This window comes from Pseudopodoces humilis, chromosome 1, assembly GCF_049639895.1.
Source record: "Pseudopodoces humilis isolate 2021_Gansu_Grassland_sample_001 chromosome 1, ASM4963989v1, whole genome shotgun sequence".
In the NCBI taxonomy this organism is placed as follows: domain Eukaryota; kingdom Metazoa; phylum Chordata; class Aves; order Passeriformes; family Paridae; genus Pseudopodoces; species Pseudopodoces humilis.
Window position 1 is genome coordinate 151,472,668 of NC_142200.1, and position 19,890 is coordinate 151,492,557.

At 50.2% G+C, this 19,890-nt stretch overlaps 1 protein-coding gene across 1 annotated transcript in view; it reads left to right on the forward strand.

Annotated features, from left to right (window-relative positions):
* The first annotated feature begins 489 nt into the window (after positions 1 to 489).
* Positions 490 to 19,890, forward strand: part of SMARCC1 (SWI/SNF related BAF chromatin remodeling complex subunit C1) — a 69,279-nt gene continuing 49,878 nt past the window's right edge. The window contains exons 1-11 of the mRNA XM_014260672.2: positions 490 to 684; positions 6,395 to 6,514; positions 9,019 to 9,104; positions 12,412 to 12,493; positions 13,281 to 13,373; positions 14,661 to 14,730; positions 15,931 to 16,000; positions 17,274 to 17,349; positions 18,078 to 18,203; positions 18,529 to 18,647; positions 19,154 to 19,278. Of these exons, the coding sequence (XP_014116147.2) occupies positions 490 to 684; positions 6,395 to 6,514; positions 9,019 to 9,104; positions 12,412 to 12,493; positions 13,281 to 13,373; positions 14,661 to 14,730; positions 15,931 to 16,000; positions 17,274 to 17,349; positions 18,078 to 18,203; positions 18,529 to 18,647; positions 19,154 to 19,278 (1,162 nt within the window). The remainder of the gene's footprint in view (positions 685 to 6,394; positions 6,515 to 9,018; positions 9,105 to 12,411; positions 12,494 to 13,280; positions 13,374 to 14,660; positions 14,731 to 15,930; positions 16,001 to 17,273; positions 17,350 to 18,077; positions 18,204 to 18,528; positions 18,648 to 19,153; positions 19,279 to 19,890) is intronic.

A 19,890-nucleotide genomic window follows, 5' to 3' on the forward strand; every position in this document is an offset into this window, starting at 1 on the left:
GGCCGGTCGGGGTTCGGGCGGGACCGAGTGCGGTACCGAGGGCACGGCCGGGGGGTTCGGGGTCCGGGCGGTACCGAGGGCACGGCCGGGGGGTTCGGGGTCCGGGCGGTACCGAGTGCGGTACCGAGGGCACGGCCGGGCCGTTCGGGGTCCGGGGTCCCTCAGCGAGAGCGGCTCGGGCGGGGCGGGGCCGGGGGCGGGGCCAGGAGGGGCGGGCCCGCTTGAGGGGCGGGGCTGCACAGGAGCGGCTCGCGCGTTCCCGTTGGCCCTCCCGGTCCCATCCCCCAAGCGCGTTCACGTTCCCGTTCGTGCTCCTGTTCGCATTCCCGAGCGCATTCTCGTTCGCGTTCCTGTTCGCATTCCCTAGCGCTTTCACGTTCCCGTTCGCATTCCCGAGCGCGTTCCCGTTGCGGTCCCGGGCGCGCTCCCGGGGTGGGCGGGGCGCGTGCCGGGGCGCGGCGCATGCGCGGCGCGGGGCGCGCGGGGACAATGGCGGCGGCGGCGCTGGCGGCGGGCGGAGGCCCCGGGGGCGGCCCCGCGGCGGCCCCGGCGGGCGGGCCCGGCCCCGCGCTGGCCGCGGCGCGCCGCAAGGACGGCGGCCCCGCCGGCAAGTTCTGGGAGAGCCCCGACACCGTGTCCCAGCTCGACTCGGTCCGCGTGTGGCTGGGGAAGCACTACAAGAAGGTGCGGCCCGGCGGGGGTGGCGGGCACCGGGCGGGCGGGCGGGGGATGGCCGAGGGTGGGACCGGGGGGCCCGAAGTCTCGGCCGCTCTTTGTGAGCCTCGGGGTCGGGTCGCGGGCAGTCCCGGGGCCATTTCCGCTCCCTCAGCGCCGGCCGGAGCCCGGGGCCGTGCTCGGGGCCGGAGCCCGCCCCCGGCAGGGACTTTCCTGTGCGGGCAGGTCCCGGCCCGGCTGGGTTTCGCTTCAGCCGCGCCCCGGCGGTGTCGGGAGCGCTGGGAAAAGAAGGAAAATCCAGCAGAATTGGCTGGGGAGCCGTTGGGAGCCCCGCGTGTCGCTCCGAGTTCACTCGCTCCGCTGCCCTTGGGCTCCTCTTCCTCCTCGCACGCTTCGCTCGGCTCTGCTGCTCCGCTTGCTCCAAGTGGTTTCGTCCCCTTGTGCTGATTTTATAACTTGGTTTCGATGCCCGAGCCGTGGAAAACCGGCCGGTGGAACTTTGCAGCGTGTCCCCACCGCGCTGTGGCGATGCTGGAAGGGATTTAGTTGGATCGGAGCGATGCCCGGGGGATGCTGAGCAGCCTCAGGGTGCCTTAATCTCCGGATTTTCCCAGTTTTGGGGCCGTCCCGCCGCTCCTTGGCGTCCATCAGCCGTGGATGAGCACGAGCTGTTTGGTTGGGTTCTTTGTGTGGCGGAGAATCTGAGAACGGGAATCTGAGCTGGATCGGTGTGGCGTGAAACCAGCTCGGGCTCGGCTGTGTTTTTCCAGTCCTGCCAGCCGGGCTCGGGGTGTGGGGTGCGATTTGAAGCAGCAGCTCGAGCTCTTTGTGTTGACAGGGAAATGTAACAGAATCTTTCTGCACTTTGGTTCGTTCCGGCTGGGGTTCTGTGCTTTTCCCTTTCCCTCTCCTGGTCCCAGCAAAATCCCTGGAAGGGTCCAGGTGTTCTGTTGAGCACAGAAATGTGTTTGCTGTCACTAAACCCCCCAGGCTGGGCAGATTGTGTGTGGTGCAGGAATGGGAGCCAAGGGAAAACCCCTCCCTTCAAATTGGTTATAAAAATTAGATATTTATTTCTCATGGCTCTGGAAGGTAATTAGAGTTGGCCTAAGGAGACTTTACAGGGTGAGTGAGTTTTGGAATGTTGCTGTGAAAATAGTTTTTAAAAAATGAAAAATAATTTTGGTTTGGGGAAAACAAGAAAGCTGCTACCAGTGCTTAAAGACAGAGCCTTAACTCTCCAGAGGGAAGGGTTGATTCCCTTTTGGATGTGCTGTAAATGGACTCTGGTTCATCTTGTGCCTGTTTTCATCCTGCTGTAGGTGCGTGGCTCCTTCCAGAGAGCCACTGTGGTGTTTTTAACTGGCTTTTGTCCAGTTCTACTCTTAAAAATAGATGGTTGTACATCTCAGGGGAGCTGTCAGCAGCAGTTGGTGTGTCCAGCTCCAGGAGCTCCAGGGACACTGGGGACCAGCTGGAGAGGATCTAAGAGCAGCACCGATCTTGGTCAAGGATCCAGAGGGGCAGGGAGAGCTGCAGAACTGCATTTACAGAGCTGCTCATTTTGTCTCTAGATTAGAAAGGACTTTAATGTTGAAGGGTTTTCTATGTCTCCAGAGTACAACAGCTGTTGGGGAGTTCTCTGTGTCTCTAGAAAATAACAGCTGTTGGGGAGTTCTCTGTGTCTCCAGAGGACAATTAAGAATGAGAGAGGTTTCAGTAGCAGTGTGGAAGACTCACACTGGATCTTGAAAAACTCATTGACAGGCACCGAACATAATGACAGAAAAGGAAATTATTAATGTTATACTGAAATGATTTATTCCAGGCTCCCTCCCGCTCCCTGTTTGTGTGTTGGATGTCAGTTTGTGTTGTTTCTGTGCGTCAGGAGATGCAGGAGGTGCCCAGCTCCTTCCCAGGCAGTGTGGATGCAGTGGGGATGTTGGGGTCTCGCTTCCCTGGGAGCTGGGAATGGCTTCATGCCGTGGGTTTGGAGTCCTGGAGCATCTGACAGACCTTAATAGAACAAAGTCACAGGATCCTGGAATGGTTTGGGTCCTTAAAACCTTGCTATAATTAATAAAATTTTCTTTAATTAAATCATATCACTCTCTTGAGTGCATTAATAACACATCCCATCCCAGCCCTGCCGTGGCAGGGACACTCCCACCATCCCAGGCTGCTCCAAACCGAATCCAGCCTGGCCTTGGACACTTGCAGGGATCCAGGGGCAGCCCCAGCTGCTCTGGGCACCTTTGCCAGGGTCTCCCTCCCAGGGAATAATTCCTGCCCAATATCCCATCCATCCCTGCCCTCTTCCTCATGGAAGATGTTCCCTGTGTCCTGTCCCTCCATCCCTTGTTCAAAGCAATTTGGGTAGGCTGTAATGGACCACTTGATGTCACCTTAGTTAAAAATTCACAGTTCAGAAGTAAACCAGGAAATTCTCTTTTTATTATGTTAATGCTCATTTATCTCTAACACTGTGCATTGTTTAGGGAGTTCCTTTCTCAGTAAGCCACATCCCTCATGTTAAAATGGGGTGTTCCAAAGCAGTTATTTTTTGTTTATAAAACCTCTTTCTTAGGCAGTTTGGGGTTAGCTGCCTGATGAAGGATGCAGCCCCTGACCTTGGCCTTACAGCTGTGCTCCCAAGGACCCATCCCGGTGTGTGCTTCATATCCAGGGCAATAAATTGACCCGTGGGAGCTCTGGTGGCTCTGCCAGCTCTGAGACAGAAGCTGATTTTTGGGAGGCAGAGAGGAGAGTGGAGGTGTTTTTGAGGAGCAGGTGGGATGTTGGCTTAGAGGGGATCAGGGCAGGGCAGCAGCTGGGACCCCCTTACCCCATGGAGAAGGGTCTGGGCTGCTCCCAGGCCTGGAGTGATGCCCAGGGAATGTCTGGAGGGTGAGAGCTGCAGGCAGAGCAGGGATCCTGTGCTCCCTGCCATGAATATCCTGGAGCAGGGACACTTCTGGCAGCTGTTCCCTCAGGCGTGTCTGGCTGGGAGCACCTCCTGTCCCTGCAGCCCGGGCTGCCCTTGGGCCCTGGGACGGGCTGGGTTCCAGACAGGGAGGTGAGAGCCCCCCAGGATGGGCTGGATTCCATCCAGGGAGGGTGAGAGCCCCCCAGGATGGGCTGGGATCCATCCAGGGAGGGTGAGAGACCCCAGGACGGGCTGGATTCCATCCAGGGAGGGTGAGAGCCCCCCAGGATGGGCTGGATTCCATCCAGGGAGGTGAAAGCCCCCTGGGATGAGCTGGGTTCCATCCAGGGAGTTGAAAGCCCCCCAGGACGGGCTGGATTCCATCCAGGGAGGGTCCTCTCTGCCGCTCTTCTGTGTTCTGACCTTTGAAAAAGACCAAGGGCTGTATCCCAAATGAAAGCCTTTTAGTGTGGGCTTTCCCTTGGCTCTGATGGGATGAAGGGAGCTGAAGTGGCCTTTGCTTTGGGGAGGGTGTGTGCAGCAGGGACAGCAGAGCTGCTCTGGCTGTTTGAGGTCAGTGCCCACATCAGAGCTGGCTGTGGATCTGTCCTCCTCGGTGACAAAGAATTCAGGGCAGCTGCAGTGCAGCTCTGGCTGCAGAGTGATTCCCTCTGCTGCTGCTCACACTCTGCTTTCTGACCACACGTGCTTAAAGATACAGAGCTGATTTTACCTTTCTAATTATTGTGGAAATGTTGGAAACCTCTGCTGTGCCAGTGGGGCTTTGGCATTTCAGTACGAGACAAAATCCTCTTATGGAACAGGGCATCGTTCTGTCCTCTGGAATTCACTGCTTAAAAACCTTTATTTGCTGCAGGATTATTTTGTGGACATGAGGGGAAAACCTGGAAGTCTGTTGGACTTGATGCCTCTGTGGTCCATCAAACCCACTGTGAATTGATTGGGAAATTGCTGTGTTTTGCTGCTTAAAGATCCATTTGTGCTGCTCGTTAGGGTGCAGAAATGATGGAGGGGAGTCTTGGGCTTCTTTTTGAAGGGTTTTTCCCCTTATTGTTGAGGGAAACTCAGGCAAGGTAATGGGCTGCTCATTAGAAGGATCTGCAGGATAGTGGCAGTGCAGAGCAGGATGAGAAGGTGTTGTCTTCCTTTATAGCTTCCAGCTGTCAGTGCCTCCTGCAAGAGGTAAAAATGGGAGCTGCAGGAAAAGGAATGATTGCCTGAAAAGGTTCACATGGCTAAGAATAGGCTTTGCAAGGTGTATTCTCATGTAATTTTCCTTTTTCTCTGAAAGAAAATATCTGAAAAAAAAAGTAGAGTAAGTCAGTGCAAGGATGCCACCTCTTCTGGATTTGTTTTTTGTGAAGGAGGTTCATAAAATCCCAGACTGGTTTGGGTTGGAAGGGACCTCAAGGACCATCCAGTGCCACCCCTGCCATGGCAGGGACACCTCCCACCATCCCAGGCTGCTCCAGCCTGGCCTTGGGCACTGCCAGGGATCCAGGGGCAGCCACAGCTGCTCTGGGAATTCCATCTCAGCCAGGAATTCCTTCCCAATATCCCACCCATCCCTGCCCTGTGGCACTGGGAATCTGTTCCCCCTTTTCCAGTCCCTCCAGCCCTTTGTCCAAAGTCCTGTGCAGAGCCAGGAGCTGGACTCAGTGATCTTTGTGGTTATCTTCCAACTCAGGATATTCTGTGATTTTGATATAATTAAAACATTAATTCCTGGGGGAGGGAAGAGGGCTGATTGAGATGCAGCTTTGAAATTTTAGCCTTCAGTTCTTTCCAGGCTCGTGTTTCTAGTTCAGGATTTATACACAGGACAGGACACCCAGGAGCCTCGTGGGAATTTGTGTCCTTTGAGTTGGGAAGATATAACATCTCAGATATGTGTCTGCTCCTGAGGAACTCACATCTCAGGGTGATCAGACTCTGAAATGATAATTGTTTCCTTTCACTCAGTGTCTTTGTGGTGGCTTGGCTTTGGCTTTGGAGCTGATGCTTTGCAAAACTCAGTTAGGTTTGACTGGTATTTGGCACCACACCTTTAAAACTTTGAGGGTTTTGGGTCTCCAAATTGGGTTTTTTAAGAATCTGATTTGAGGGAAGAGCAGAGGCTGAGAGTTACTCAGGTGAGAGAGACTGGAGTAGCTCAAATTGCTCCGTGCTCTACCTGGAGAAGTGATGTTTGTTCTCCTCTTGGAAGCCGTCTGGCACGGCAAGGAGGTGACATCCAGTGAGTGAACACTGAATAGTGGAGGTGAAAAAACCCAGCACAGTGGGAGGGGTTTAATATTCCATGCTGTGATTTTACATTCACAATGTAAATGTCATTTTATTGCAAGCAGAACTTTGGGAGCTGCTCAGATTGTCCCTTTGTGTGGCTCAGCTTTTCCCTCTGTGCAGGACATCCTATTTATACCAGAGGGGTGCTCTGAGGATTAATTAGGAGTTGATTACAGCAGGAGGCTGTGAAGTTACTGCTCTGTGTGTGTGGGCAGCAAGGGCCTGTTCCTTTATTAGGAACTGAGATCAGCTTGAGTGGTTAATCCGTGTCTGTAACCCTGAGGAGCTGGGCATGAGCCACAGGTGAGTGCTGGATTTTTAGCCTAAAGCTTGGGAAATATTTGTGCTCTTTGCAAACTCCTTTCCACCCCTTCCCAGCCATGCAGGGGTCCCAAAATCCTAAAACTCAGCTCTCCAAGTGCAGGAGGGAGCTGGGGTGTGACCAGTCACCCTCTCCTCAATAAACATCTGCTTTTTGTCTTGCAGTACGTTCAAGCAGATGCTCCTACCAATAAAACATTGGCTGGGCTGGTGGTGCAGCTGCTGCAATTCCAGGAAGATGCCTTTGGAAAACACGTCACCAATCCTGCCTTCACAAAGCTTCCTGTGAGTATTGGGGTTCTCACTCTGCTGCTGGAACGTGTCCAGGGCATTGGGACATCCCTGCTCCAGCCCAGGCTCTTCCTGATGCACCCTCTGCAAGAGCTGGAGTAGCACACGTCTCCTTCGTGCAGATTTTCAGTGTAATACTTATTGGCTGTATATTTGAAATGGTTTCTGGAATGCTGTGGGAAGATTTTAATTTCTACTGAAGCTCAGTGTAATTCATCAGTTTTTAGTCAAATCTGGACCGGTGCATCCTAAACTGAGTGAATAAAATGCACTTTCTGAGGGAAACAATCTCCCATTTTGGTTGATTAAACTCCACAAATTAGTGAAGTTGCCCAGGCTGAGAAATGACTTTGCCACGTTCAGCAGCAGCATGTAGTTACCTGCTTGCCCTGGGACAGTTCTCCAGTCTTTGGCATGCAGGTAACCAGAAACAATGTCAGCATTGTGAGGGCTGCTGCTGACAAAGGCCTGGAAGCCTCCCAGCACCCGAAGGATCTTGTCCCAGGGAATGTGAGGTCCAGAGAGCTGGGGGAGGGCAGGGGATGCAGCACAGGGAAGGACAGAGGGGTCTGGGAGGAGGGCAGGGGTGCCAGCCTGATGCCAAGGCCCAGCTGGGTGATTTAGGGGAGGTCTGTGGGCCAGGACAATTGTCCTAAACCTGGAATTGTGGCATCAGCAGGAGGGTGTGAGCTCACCTTGGCCACAGGATGTGTGCTGGCACTGGGGGCCGTGCCTCTGGGGTTCACACACAAAGCTGCAATCATTTACAGCCAACTAAGATGTTGGAGCCAATTGAACCTGAAGTTGGCCTGAAAACTGGACAGAACTGCTGTGGCTGTGGGTCCATGTGACAGGACAATGCCTTTTTTTGTTCTGTGCTGGTTTCCCCCAGGTGTTTTGCCCCTGTAACCTCTCCATGAGGGTGGGATGTGCACACTCCTTCACTGGAAGGTTTCTCAGACTCATGGGGTGAATCTCAGAACAATTCCCAGATGAATTTTAGAAGGAATCTTTCCCTGTGAGGGTGGGCAGGCCCTGGCACAGGGTGCCCAGAGGAGCTGTGGCTGCCCCTGGATCCCTGGCAGTGCCCAAGGCCAGGCTGGACAGGGTTTGGAGCAGCCTGGGACAGTGGAAGGTGGCTCTGGATGATCCTCAAAGTGCCTCCAACCCAAACCATTCTGGGATTCTGTGAATTTCCTGGTGCTTTGGAGTGCACCCAGGAGCACCCCAAGGTGCCATTAAGATCTCACCACCTCTCCTGATCCCCCAGTGATAAAGGGAAGCTTTAGGGACAGAGGGAACTTGGCAGAGCTTTATTTGGATGTGGCAGCACAAACCATAAACCTGCCCACACTCCACAAGTGCAGAAACCATTGGAGCGCTCCTGAGCCTTAAATCAACTTGTCTTATCTTAAAAATGGGCAATAAACGCTGCAGTGGCATCATAAAGATGTTGTTCCTGTGCTTGTTCTCGCTGCTTCAAAGGTCTAATCTGGTCAGATTTGCTCAGATTTTGTTAATTTACAGCACTTGGATCTCGGGTACTTCCAGCAGGAGTCTGCTCCTCAGTGCATCTTCAGGAATGCTGCTGTTTGTGGAGGGTCTCTCTGGTGGTAACCAGAGCTCCCCAAATTCTCCAAACAAACTCCCCAAATTCTCCTTTGTGCCATGTACAAGTTTTTTATATTTTTTTTTATATTTACTGAGAAACACAAAATAATCCTGGCGTTGCCTGTCCCTGTCCTCATGTGCCTGTCTCCATTTCCAGGATGGATTTGACAGCAGCTGGCTTTTCCCAAGCACAGCCATCCCGAGCAGAGAGATCAGGAAAGATGCAAATACAATCCCAGACTAAAATGTATCAGAAAAGTTGAGCTTTTTGTGCAGCAAACAGGTTTTTTTTTTTTCAATAACCTTTTTTTCAATAACTCCTGAAGCTTTCAGCCTCCTCGTGCTCCTTGTTTGAGTGTTGTGGAATTCCTGCTTTGGGAATGGGTGACCCTGGTAAAACTGAGAGGGAAGAAATGAGCTGGGGTTGGTGTTTTTGGTGTTTCAGGGCAGTTCTGCTGTGCAGCTCTGCCTGGGGAGGGATGTGAGTGTGGAATATCTGAGTTCAGGTGCTCGTTTCTGATGATCTGGTGTGATGTTCTCGTACAGATGAAGAGCTGCTTCCCTGACAGCTGCGATTTGAAGTTTAATTTACTATGAAATGGGTGTTCAAAGAGTACTTTGGATTTTTACAGCTCTACAAGGAAGGACTTGGGGCTTTCAGATACATCAATTTATTGCAAACACAAAGAATTCTGCTTAATCCAAATGCATTTAATCTTCAGGGAACATTCTGGAAGGAGAATCTCAAACTCCAAAAGTGTTTAATCTGAAAATTAACATTTCATTGGATATGTTCTGTGTCTAAAACTCGGCTAACCAATAAGTATTTGTTTTAAATAATTGCATAAAAGTCAATGTCACTGTTTCTCCTTGTTTTTTGGGTGCAGGCAAAGTGCTTCATGGATTTCAAAGCTGGAGGTACATTATGTCACATTCTTGGTGCTGCTTACAAATATAAGAATGAACAGGGCTGGTAAGTTTTTATTTGTGGTTTATACACCTTTTGCATGAAACCAAGCACACAAATTGCTTATGCAAACTACCTGAAGTTTAATCCTTCCTGGAGAATCAGGCAGGCAAGGCAGTGGAGAAGGGAAGAGGGAATTTTTTTCCTGTTTGGCTGATGGTAGCTTTTTTAAGACACGCCCCCACACTTCTAAATTTAAAGATAAGTTGGCCAAGTTTAAGGTTTTGGGCCTGTAGTTGGAGTTAATTACAAGTTGGAGGCTCTTTTTTTATTTCCTTGCTGTCTGACTGAGAAAATGAACCAGAATTGGAGTCTCACATCTGTGAGACCTAAATCTTTGTTGCTGTATTGATTATTTTGCTTAGTTGTAATTGGGAAAGCACAAAGCACTGCAGATCCTAATAATTCCCAGATTTCCATTGCTCCAAAAATGGGGAGTGTAAGCACTTAGAAACTCTGCTCCTGGAGCTGTTGATACTGGGATGAAAAATATCCCTGAGACATCCCAGCAGTGGTTTAAACCTGGGTGTTTTTAAGTTGTAGTCCTCTTCCCGAGGGAACAGCAGCATAGGATCATAAAATCCTGGAATGGTTTGGGCTGGAAGGGCCCCTAAAGCCCATCCAGAGCCACCCCTGCCATGGCAGGGACACCTCCCAATGTCCCAGGCTGCTCCAGCCCTGTCCAACCTGGCCTTGAAATTACTATTTTTGAGAACGTTGGGCAAAAAAATAAGGATGAAAAGTCAATAAATGTAAGCAATCAATGAAATTAAGCAGAGATTGCTCCTGTCCACAAATTTAAATAGTTTGGTTGTGATGTTTCTAATCTGTAACAGCATTCCTGGAATTGAGTGAGTTGTTTTTACACACAAGAGCCATTTAAAAGGCAAAACAAAGTTGTTTGGGAATGGTTGGTTGTTTTTTAGGATTTATATTCATATCTGCTCTGTCTGAGGTGGATATATCAGGAATAAACCACTCTCAGGAGTTTTCCTATTCCGATCTTGCCAACACCTGGGACAGGCACCTCCTTGCAGTGTGGTTTATCAGGACTGCCTTGCTACCTCTTTGCAGGAATTAAATGGTTCCAGCTTCAGGAAGATTTGAATATTTCAATACTCCACATTTTTACCTAGAAAATGTGGTTTGCAGTCAGCTGTCCAGCCCAGCTGAGCTCTGGAGCTGCCTCCTCCCCTGTCCCTCCCTTGCTGCTGCCCCAGGATTAGCGTGGGTAGTGCCTGGTGTCTGTGCATGTGGGCTGTAGCGGGCAGTAATCCTGCAACTTAACTCCAAGGATCAGCCCTAGAGCCTGGAATGTGTCCCCCACTGACTCTACCAAATAATCCGTGCTGTTTGCCTGCCCTGTGATTGATTTGATTTTTACATGGTCTGCATTGTCGCTCCTGCTTAACCTGTTTGTGACTGATCTGTCTTATAGGAGAAGTCCCTTTCCTCGCCTCAATAGGTATGTCTGAGAGCTGGACATAGCTGTCCCAGCCTGGCACAGGGAGCCTCTTAAGCTGAGGACAGGAGGAATTAGTGCCATTTTATCCAAATGGGCAGCTGAAACAGTGCTGTTGTTAATGTCTCCGTGTCCTTCTCCGGGTTTCTGAAGCAGGCAGGGATCTGGGGGCACGCAGAACTCCGTGGATGTGCAGTGCAGGGTTTGAGCAAAAAATGTCAACATTCTGGTCATGCCCTGAGTGTCTTTGTCTCTCAGGTACCAAGAGGTCTGCAGGTGTTTATTTACAGAGCCATTCTGGGTGTTTTGGATACAAACCATGGCTGAATACTGGAGAAGGGGCTCGGTCTTGACTCAAAAATCCTCTATATTATAGGTGTAAAATATTATATCACTTATTAACAGCGACCTGACAGCCTCCACGTCTGGCCCTGCTTCTGCAAGTCAGGGTGAACTTTCCAAAGCACACAACAAGGTCATAAATTCCTCTTTAAAAGGCTGATTCCAATAAATATGTCAGGATGTTTGATTTGTTTGCCGTGTCCCCAGTGTGAAGGGCAGTCCTAATGTACTTTAGGATAGAAACCATCCCCGTGACAGAGGATGTTGGTAGAGCTGCCCAGCACCTCAGAGTGTTCCCACAGAACCTCCTGCCTGGCCACCTTCTCCCTGGAAATCCCAGGATGGAGAAGAACGTGGTGCTCCCAGCTGGGGTGTCACGTTTGATTTAGTGGGGTCCCCTCCTGGTGTGGTCACAGGGCTTGGGGCTAAAAGTCTTGGGGCTAAGCTTTGCTTTCCTTCACCTTCTCTGGACATTTATGGTCTGGAAAAAGGGATGTGTTGCTGGAAACAGGGATGTGTTTCTAGGAAGCTGTTCCTGGCTGTGGAATGGCTGGTTGGAGCTGGGTGGTGGCTGCAGCTCTCAGGCTCATGGGGAGGGTGTGCAGGGTGTTGGATTCACACCTTCCAGCGCCTCCCAGCCCAGGCAGCGGCGTGTTCCCAGTCCTGGAGGGACAGGCACTACCCCTGAGAGGCACAGCTGAGCCTTCAGCACCTCCTGCTGCTTTGGGACGGGATCCCGAGGGCTCAGCCCCACCCGGGGCAGTCCCTGCTGCTGCTGGGCCCTCCTCAGCCTTGGGGTCACCATCAGATCCCTCGTTTGGGCTGGCCCAGCTGTGAGTTCCAGATGTGTTCAGGGCTCAGGTGGGTACAGCACAGGGAATCTGGGGGCTCTCATGCTGCTTCCCAGGAGGATTTCTCAGGTTTTGTGTCCTCCCCCGTGTCTGAGGGACAGTTCTCCATCGGCATTGCAATAATTGTGGTGATTTGTCCGTGAAATAACAGAATTAAAACACCAGTAAAGGCAGGGATAAAATGCTGCCATGGATTATCAGCTGCCTGTGTTCCAAGGGTTGGTTTGATCTCACATCAGGCAGAGGAATTGCTGGTTCTCTGCGTTCCCAGGGCTGCTGGATGGGTACAGCAAGAAGTAAGAGAGCCGTGAGAGCTCCTCCATGAATTTTCTCATCTGACTGTTGGAATCCATGCTGGTTGTGTGTTTAATTACCCCCTGTGACTGTGGTGGAATGCACGACCCTGCTGCAGGGTTTGGTGGGGACTGTCAACCTTCCTTTTTCTCCCTAAACATCTGACAATTCAGCTGCATTTGTTGAGTTGGTTCATTGTGGTTTTCTTGCTCGTGAGAGGGTGCAGCAGCAATAGTTGTGACTGTGCTGGAAGTGTCCTGCCACCACTGCCATGATCCTGTGTTTGTGTGGAGCGGGGAAGGTTCTGGACTGCTGGCAGGTGGGGATGCTGGAGTTAATATTTCTGAATCATTTCCCCCAACAGGAGGAGGTTTGACCTGCAGAATCCCTCCCGCATGGATCGCAACGTGGAGATGTTCATGAACATTGAGAAAACACTGGTGCAGGCAAGGACAAACAGCCCTGCCCAGGACAGGGGCTTCCACTTCACCCTGTCCTGCAGCAATGTGGGACTCTCCCCTCCCTCTCCCTCCCAGTTCAGCCACAATTTTCACTTGAAAGATGCAGAATATTTCCATTGACCCTCTGTGGATATGCAGAGGATGAGGAAAAGCTGTTGTAAGGAAAGAGAAAGCATCCCAAATGTCCCCATGTCCCTGGAAGGGGCACCTTTGGGAATGAGTAACTGGTCCTGTACACACCCACTCCAGGGCTGACTTTGATCTAAACTGGCCTTTTCCAGGTTAAGATACATTTTATCAAACAAGTTATCATCTGTACCCCTTAAACAGCTCTGCTGAGTCTAATTTCAAGTTCAGTTTTTGTAACTGCTGCATGGGAATAATGTATGATTCTTTTCAAACTGTGGAGCCAAGTTCAGTGTATAATGGAGTGTAAACACAACTTTCAGGTGTCTGTTAGGAGTGGAAATGGGAAGAGGAGCAAAAAGCAGCCATAATCTTATTACAAAAAAGCCTTGCCCACGTACAGTGGTTTCATAGATAAAATAAATAATAAATTTATTCTCTAAATAATAATAACCTGGGCAGGGCTTTGCTGGGGGGGTGTGTGGAGGGAATGTCCCTGTCCCAGGGCTCTCGGAGCTGGGATCACTGACCTGTGTCACACCCTGCTCTGGGTTCCATTGCAGCACTGGGAATTTTAATAGGAATATTCTGATTTTTGCCACAGATCACCTCCTAATTCCTTGTTCAACTTGCTGTTCTCTCACAGAACAACTGTCTGAGCAGACCAACCATCTACCTCATTCCTGACATGGAGCTGAAGCTGGCCAACAAGCTGAAGGACATTGTCAAGCGTCACCAGGTGAGTGTCACGCAGCACAGTTGTACCCAGGGCTGGTCAGCTCTGGGGGAGACCCCTGGCCTAGCCCTGGGGTGTCTGAGGACACCTCTGGGATGGTTTTTGTCCTCCCATGGGGGCTGAATCCTGGCTGTGCTCTCAAAGCAAACCTGGACCTGCTGCCAGAGGGCTCAGGGTGAGCTGGGGGCAGGCCCCGCTGATTTATTGCTCGGTACAGGTTTGTCCAAAGAGTGAGGCAGCTGTTCCAGATGTGTGGGACAGCAGAAAGAAGCCTGACTCTTGAAATGGTCGCTGGATTTTTGCTTTATTTCACACTTTGATTGCTGGTGCTGAGCAGAGCCCAGGCAGCCTCAGAGATCCAGCACTTTCCCCTTGTAATTCCAGGTGCTAAAGGATGACTGGAGCAACATGATGGCTTCATCTCTTAGAAACATAAACAGTCTTCTCACTTGTCTGGAGAGAAATAGCCTGGAATGTGACCTCTGGATGTTCTGATGGCTTTTGTGTCAGGACAATTTACAGGCTGTAGCCAAATAGTTTCTTTTCCAGATTTAATGTATTTCCTGTGTTGTGATTATGAACCATTGTCTCAGCCTCAGTTGGGCAGATTTTCACAAGTTGCTCTTAATTATTTGGCTGACTCAGGATGGGTGTTATTGCTCAAATTAGAGTGAATGAGTCAATTTTCTTTTCATAAAGGAAGTCTGTAGTGAGATCCACGCTGGATCCATGAGTGATTTAAGAGATTTTTAAAGCAGTTTTGTCTCTACGGGGATGTGAAGAGATGAAAACAGAAATTGTCCCTAATTCTGCTTTTGGGCTTTCCTTTGCTCTGCCACTGAATTCTCATCTCATCACTAACTTTGCTTCCTCACTGTCTTGGTTATTCTCATTTTTTAACCCCTTGCTGTCAGCTTGCCACTGCCCCAGCCCAGTGCCTGTGGCTCCCTGGTGTCCCAAGTCCTTTCTGCTCCAACTTCTGTTATTTTCCAGCTCCCTCCTTTGCTGTTGCTCAGAGTTGCCCCTACCCCTTTTCTGAGCTGTGGGAGCTCCTGGAGTGGGAATTCTTGCCCTTCAGCCCCTGCTCCCAGAGTATTTCCACATCCCAGTCCCACTGTGCAGTTCTGATTCCTCCTGCTGCTGCTGCCAGCCAGGGATGGGGTTTGCAGCTTGTTGTGCTCTTCAGTCTCTTACGCTTATGGGATGTAAGTTTTGAACACCAGCTGAGTTTTGGGGTGATGTGTTGAGGGTTTCTCTTGAGTGTCTCCTCTTCTTCCATGTTTCCCACAGGGAACAGTCACTGAAGAGAAATCCAAGGCCACCCACCATGTGTATCCAAGTCCTACCTCAATGGATGATGGTAATGTTCTGGGACAGTTCTGAAGTGGGAATAGTCTTGTAATGAATGCCATGAGAAGTTATGGAAGTGTTCACCAGAGCTGTTCTCAGCCTGCTCCTGAGGAGCCCTTGCTGCATTATGGATAATGTGCATGGGGAGGTTTAGGATTTGGGAAAATTCCTCCTGCCCAGGGTGGAGTCCCAGTCCCTGGAGGGATTTCAGAGCTGTATGGATGTGGCTCTTGGGAACATGGGGCAGTGCTGGGGAGTGGCTGCACTCTGTGATCTTGGAAGGCTTTTCCAGCCTCAGTGATTCCCTGATTCTGAGTTGCTGGCTGTGCAGGAATTCTGGAGGGAATGCTGGTTCAGTCCTTGTGTGTGGGTGCCAAGGAGAGCTCCTCCATCAGGCTTGGCTGTGTTAAAGTTCATTCTGCCTGCATGAAGTGCAAGGGCCAGCAAAAGCAATTTCACAGCTGCCTCTTTCAGCAAGTAGCAAAAAAAAATTCTTGTTTTTTTTCATCTTAAATGCATTTAATTACCTGGTGGGTCACTGTCCTCAAGGCCAAGTTGCACAGACAAATAAATTCCCTTTCCCACATTTTCTGGCCACTAGATGGAAGTGGTCCCTGCAGTTTGCAGGGATCAGGAATGGTTTGTGCTCGGTCCCTCTGGCAGCACCGTGCTCGGGCTCAGCCCTGTGTCTGTCTCAGGCTCTCAGCAGGGTGGGACAGAGCTCTGAGCCCTGGGTTACACTCTGGGGAACAGCCCAAAATTCCAGCAGGGATTATAGCTACGTGTTCACATCCTCAGGGTTTGTCCTGTAATGCTTCTCTGGGCTCTGTTCTCAGGATTTGGTTTGCAGGGCTCGGTACTTGAGAGCTGCAGGGATGGGTGGGATTTTGGGCAGGAATTCCTGGCTGGGAGGGTTGGGCAGGCCCTGGCACAAGTGCCCAGAGCAGGATGGAATTCCCAGAGCAGCTGTGGCTGCCCCTGGATCCCTGGCAGTGCCCAAGGCCAGGCTGGATAGGGTTTGGAGCAGCCTGGGGCAGAGGAAGGTGTCCCTGCCATGGCTGGGGTGGGGTTGGAATGAACTTTAAGGTCCCTTCCCAGCTCAGGCCCTTTAGCAGAGGGGTTTGCAATAACTTCCCTCTGACTCACTGTGGAAAAGTGAATTATTGTGCTTTTCCCTCCACATCTGACCTGGATCTCGTTCCCTTTGCAGATGAGTGGTTGAGACCTGTGATGAAAAAGGACAAGCAGGTGCTGGTACATTGGGGCTTTTTTCCAGACAGGTAAAGAAAGCTGGGGGGAAAAGCAAACCCCAAGTTTTAACTGTTGTTGATGGAAAAGTCTTGATCCCAATGTGCCAAGCTTGAAAAGAATTAACCATTGATTTAAAGCTTGAAAAGAATTAACCATTGATTTAAAGTTTGAAAAGAATTAACCATTGATTTAAAGCTTGAAAAGAATTAACCATTGATTTAAAACTGCAATATCCACATCCAGTTGTGGCACTGGCAGGTGGGTGAGGCTGGAAAAGGAATTCTTCTGCAGAGCCACAAGGAACTGGTTGGAGACTGAACCAGATTTTAAAGCTGGAATGAGCCTTTCCTTAAACTTTAAAGGGAGAACTTCCAGTCCCTGGCTGAACTTTGTCAAAGAGGTTTCACTCCAAGGGTTTTCTTCAGTCAGGTGCCAGTGACTGTTGAAGCACCCCTTTGAGAACCCCACTCTGTGCTGTTGGAGCATGTTAAAATTCAGTGTATGTGCTGTTAGGAACTTCAGTGTATTTGCAATAACTGGTTTCTGAGCCCAGCCTGTGGAAGATCAATCAAAACATTGATAACCCAATATTGACTTCTATTTAATTAACTTTTTCAGGCCACTAAAATCCGTTCACACCCCAAATTCCTAGGAGCTCTATCTCATCTGGGGCTTTCAGTGGAGGAGAGCAAACAGTAATCACACTGTTTTATTCCTACAGATGGAAAGCCTTTAAATATTTTTATATTTCTATCAGTAGTCAAGTTTGTATTGGAGTTTTTAAACCAGGTACACGTAAAACCAGGAATGCTGTGTGCACATCTTTCCTTGCACCTGGCTTCTCCCTGTTCCTCAGCACCTGGTGTTGAATACAGAGTACTTTGGCTTTTGCTGTTGCTCAGTGCAGTTTGTTAACAAATAGAATTTTGGGAATCATGTGGAAGAGTGAATATAAATAATGAACGGTTTCTAGGACAGGGTGCAGCTTCCTCCCTTCCAGGAACGCAGTAACTCTTGCTTTGAAGTCAGAGAACAGAAAGAAGTGAATTAAGTTAATGGCAGGGTTTGGTTGGGTGACTCAGAGCTGCCTTTACCCCCTGAATCTCTCCAGATTTGCACTTGAGGCTGGAGCTGGTTCAATGTGAGGTTTTTAAATTCTAACGTGCATTTGACACCCCGGGGCCCTCCCGTTCCCGAGGCACAGCAGGGTTATTCCCCCTGGGAAGCCCTGCAGTCCCAGCAGTGGGATCTGCTGGAAAACCATTGCTGGTGGCTGAGCTGCTTCTGCTGACCCCTCTCTAGCTACGACACCTGGGTCCACGCCAACGAGCTCGACGCGGAAATCGAGGATCCCCCGATTCCCGAGAAACCCTGGAAGGTAAGGCTGGCTCTGTCCTGCAGCTCCTGTGCTGGACAGCAGCTGGGTGTTGGCACTGCTTTGGTTGTTCCTGCCCTGTCTGTTACCCCTGGCCGTGCTCTGTGTGTGCTGCTGGGCTCCAGAGTCACGGCAGCCCAGGCTGAAAGGATCTTGGAGTCTGTTCCAACACCTGGAACCACTGGAAAACAGGATTTTGGAGTATAAACCTTACTAGGAATAGTCAGAATTGTATGAAGTATTAATAAATCAGTAATAAATTGTATTAATGGCTCTAAAGCACCAGAAGTTTTTTCAGCTGTGTAAACCAAACCAAGGTGGGTGTTATTATCCTGGCAGTCTCTCCAGGGAATGGCCAACTCTTCCTCATTTTTTGGTGTTTGTGGCACATCTGCCAAGGGGATCTGTATATTTAGGGGGGTTTGATGGTAATTTTCAGCATCCAAAGAACACAGGTAACCCAGAGCTGCTGTCCCAGCTCTCAGAACTGACCTCACATTTCAGGAGGCCTGAAAATGCTTCAAGAGCAGAGGTTGAATTCTGTCAGCTGAGCCCTGCTCATGCTTTGTGGTCTTGCCTCGTGACACTGCCAGGAGTGTGTGTGAAACCAGTGGCAGAGATTGGGGCATTCAGACCTGAAAAAGCTCTGGGAATGTCCTTAATCCTGGGGGGTCTCTCATGGAATCATTTCTTCCCAAAGCACCAGGCTCTCAGCGTCTCCTGTTCTGCAGGTTCACGCCAAGTGGATTTTGGACACCGATGTGTTCAATGAGTGGATGAATGAAGAGGATTATGAGGTGGATGAGAACAGGAAATCCGTGAGTTTTCGCCAGAGGATCTCCATGAAGAATGAAGAGGTGAGTGGTTCTCTGCTGAGGGACAGCAATGTCCTTTGTCTCTGGAATAGGGAGGGATCCAGGGGGACCTCAGAGCCCCTCAGGGGCTCCAGGAGAGCTGGAGAGGGACTGGGGACAAGGGGTGGAGGGACAGGACACAGGGAATGGCTCCCCCTGCTTGGATGGGATATTGGGCAGGAATTCCTGGCTGGGAGGGTGGGGAGGGGCTGGCACAGGGTGCCCAGAGAAGCTGTGGCATCCTGTTTTGGGGTGGGTTAAGGAGATGCAGCCTCCAGCTCTGCAGCCAGAGAATTTGGGAATAACTCAAAGCTCTGCTCCCTCCCAGCCCGTGCGGAGCCCTGAGAGGAGGGACAGGAAAGCAGCAGCCAGTACAAGGAAAAGGAAACATTCCCCTTCTCCACCCCCCACTCCTGTGGAGTCCAGGAAAAAGACAGGGAAGAAAGGGTGAGTGTCTGGAAGGTTCCAGAGGCCTGGAATTTGAGGTGAAAAGAAATGAGGAAAAGAAGAAGCTCAAGAAGTGTTTCTGGGAGAACTCTGGGACCTGGGGTTCCATAATTATTTCTGGATAGGCTTGAGGGATTATTCCTGAGCAGTTGTACAATTCCTTACTCTACCAGTATTTTACCCAAATAAAAACTTTAGTTATGGGGTATTATGTGTGGGTATGGAGGGGAGCACTTAAGAGTTAAATTCAGGTTAAAATTAAATTAAATTAAAAATCAATTAAATTAGGTTTATGGACCTGTTGGGCTCTAAGGAGACCAAACTGGAAACTTTATCAAGAATGAGTTGATAATCTGAATTCCTCCTTGCAAGTAAAGCCTGAGCTGGGGTCTGTGAGGGGGCGTGGGGCTGGTTCTCTGTTCCCAGGGTGGTCTCAGGAAGGTTTGACCCTCCTGTCCTGGCAGCTGAGCAATGTCCAGAGAACATCTCTGTCTGCTCTGTTCCAGCCAAGCAGCTCTCTATGGGAAAAGGAGGGGGCAGAAGGAAGAGGATGAGCAGGAGGATCTCACCAAGGACATGGAGGACCCCACCCCAGTGCCCAACATAGAAGAAGTGGTACTTCCCAAAAATGGTAAAATACCAGAACAATTTGGGCTCTTTGAATGTGAAAAATTGGAATGCATTAAAATTGTGTAAATATTCTGTCAAATCTTTGAGATCATGGTCATCTTTGCCCATGGATTTATGTAGTCAGGGGATGTAACAGCTGAAAGGGGCAGCAGAGTCACCTCCTTCTGGCCTTTTAAAATACAAAACTACATTTATAAAAGACACTTTCAAAAACAGATTTGCAACGATCCTCTTGAATGTTTTATTTCACCTGTTCACGTTGGGGTGAATGGAGTTTTCTGGAGCAAAATATTTCCCTGCCAAGACCCCAGAAGAAGTATGTTAAATGAGTGGAAAATGTACTACATGCTTTTAGTCCTTTTCAGGGAGGTGGGCAACAATAATTCTGGGAAAAAGAATTCCTTCTGCATCCTTGAGAGCAGATTATTGTGGGAGTCTCTGCATTGGGGTGTTGGGTTTGCACTGAAGCCTCGTTGTGTGCTGGGCAGGTTGGGAGGTGCAGATCCTGCTCCGTGTGGGGCTGGGAATGCTGCAGGGATATGGGATAAAGCTGTGCTCCTGTGTGAGAGCACAGGAATGAGGCCAGGATGAGAATTCCCTGTGTGCTGCTGTC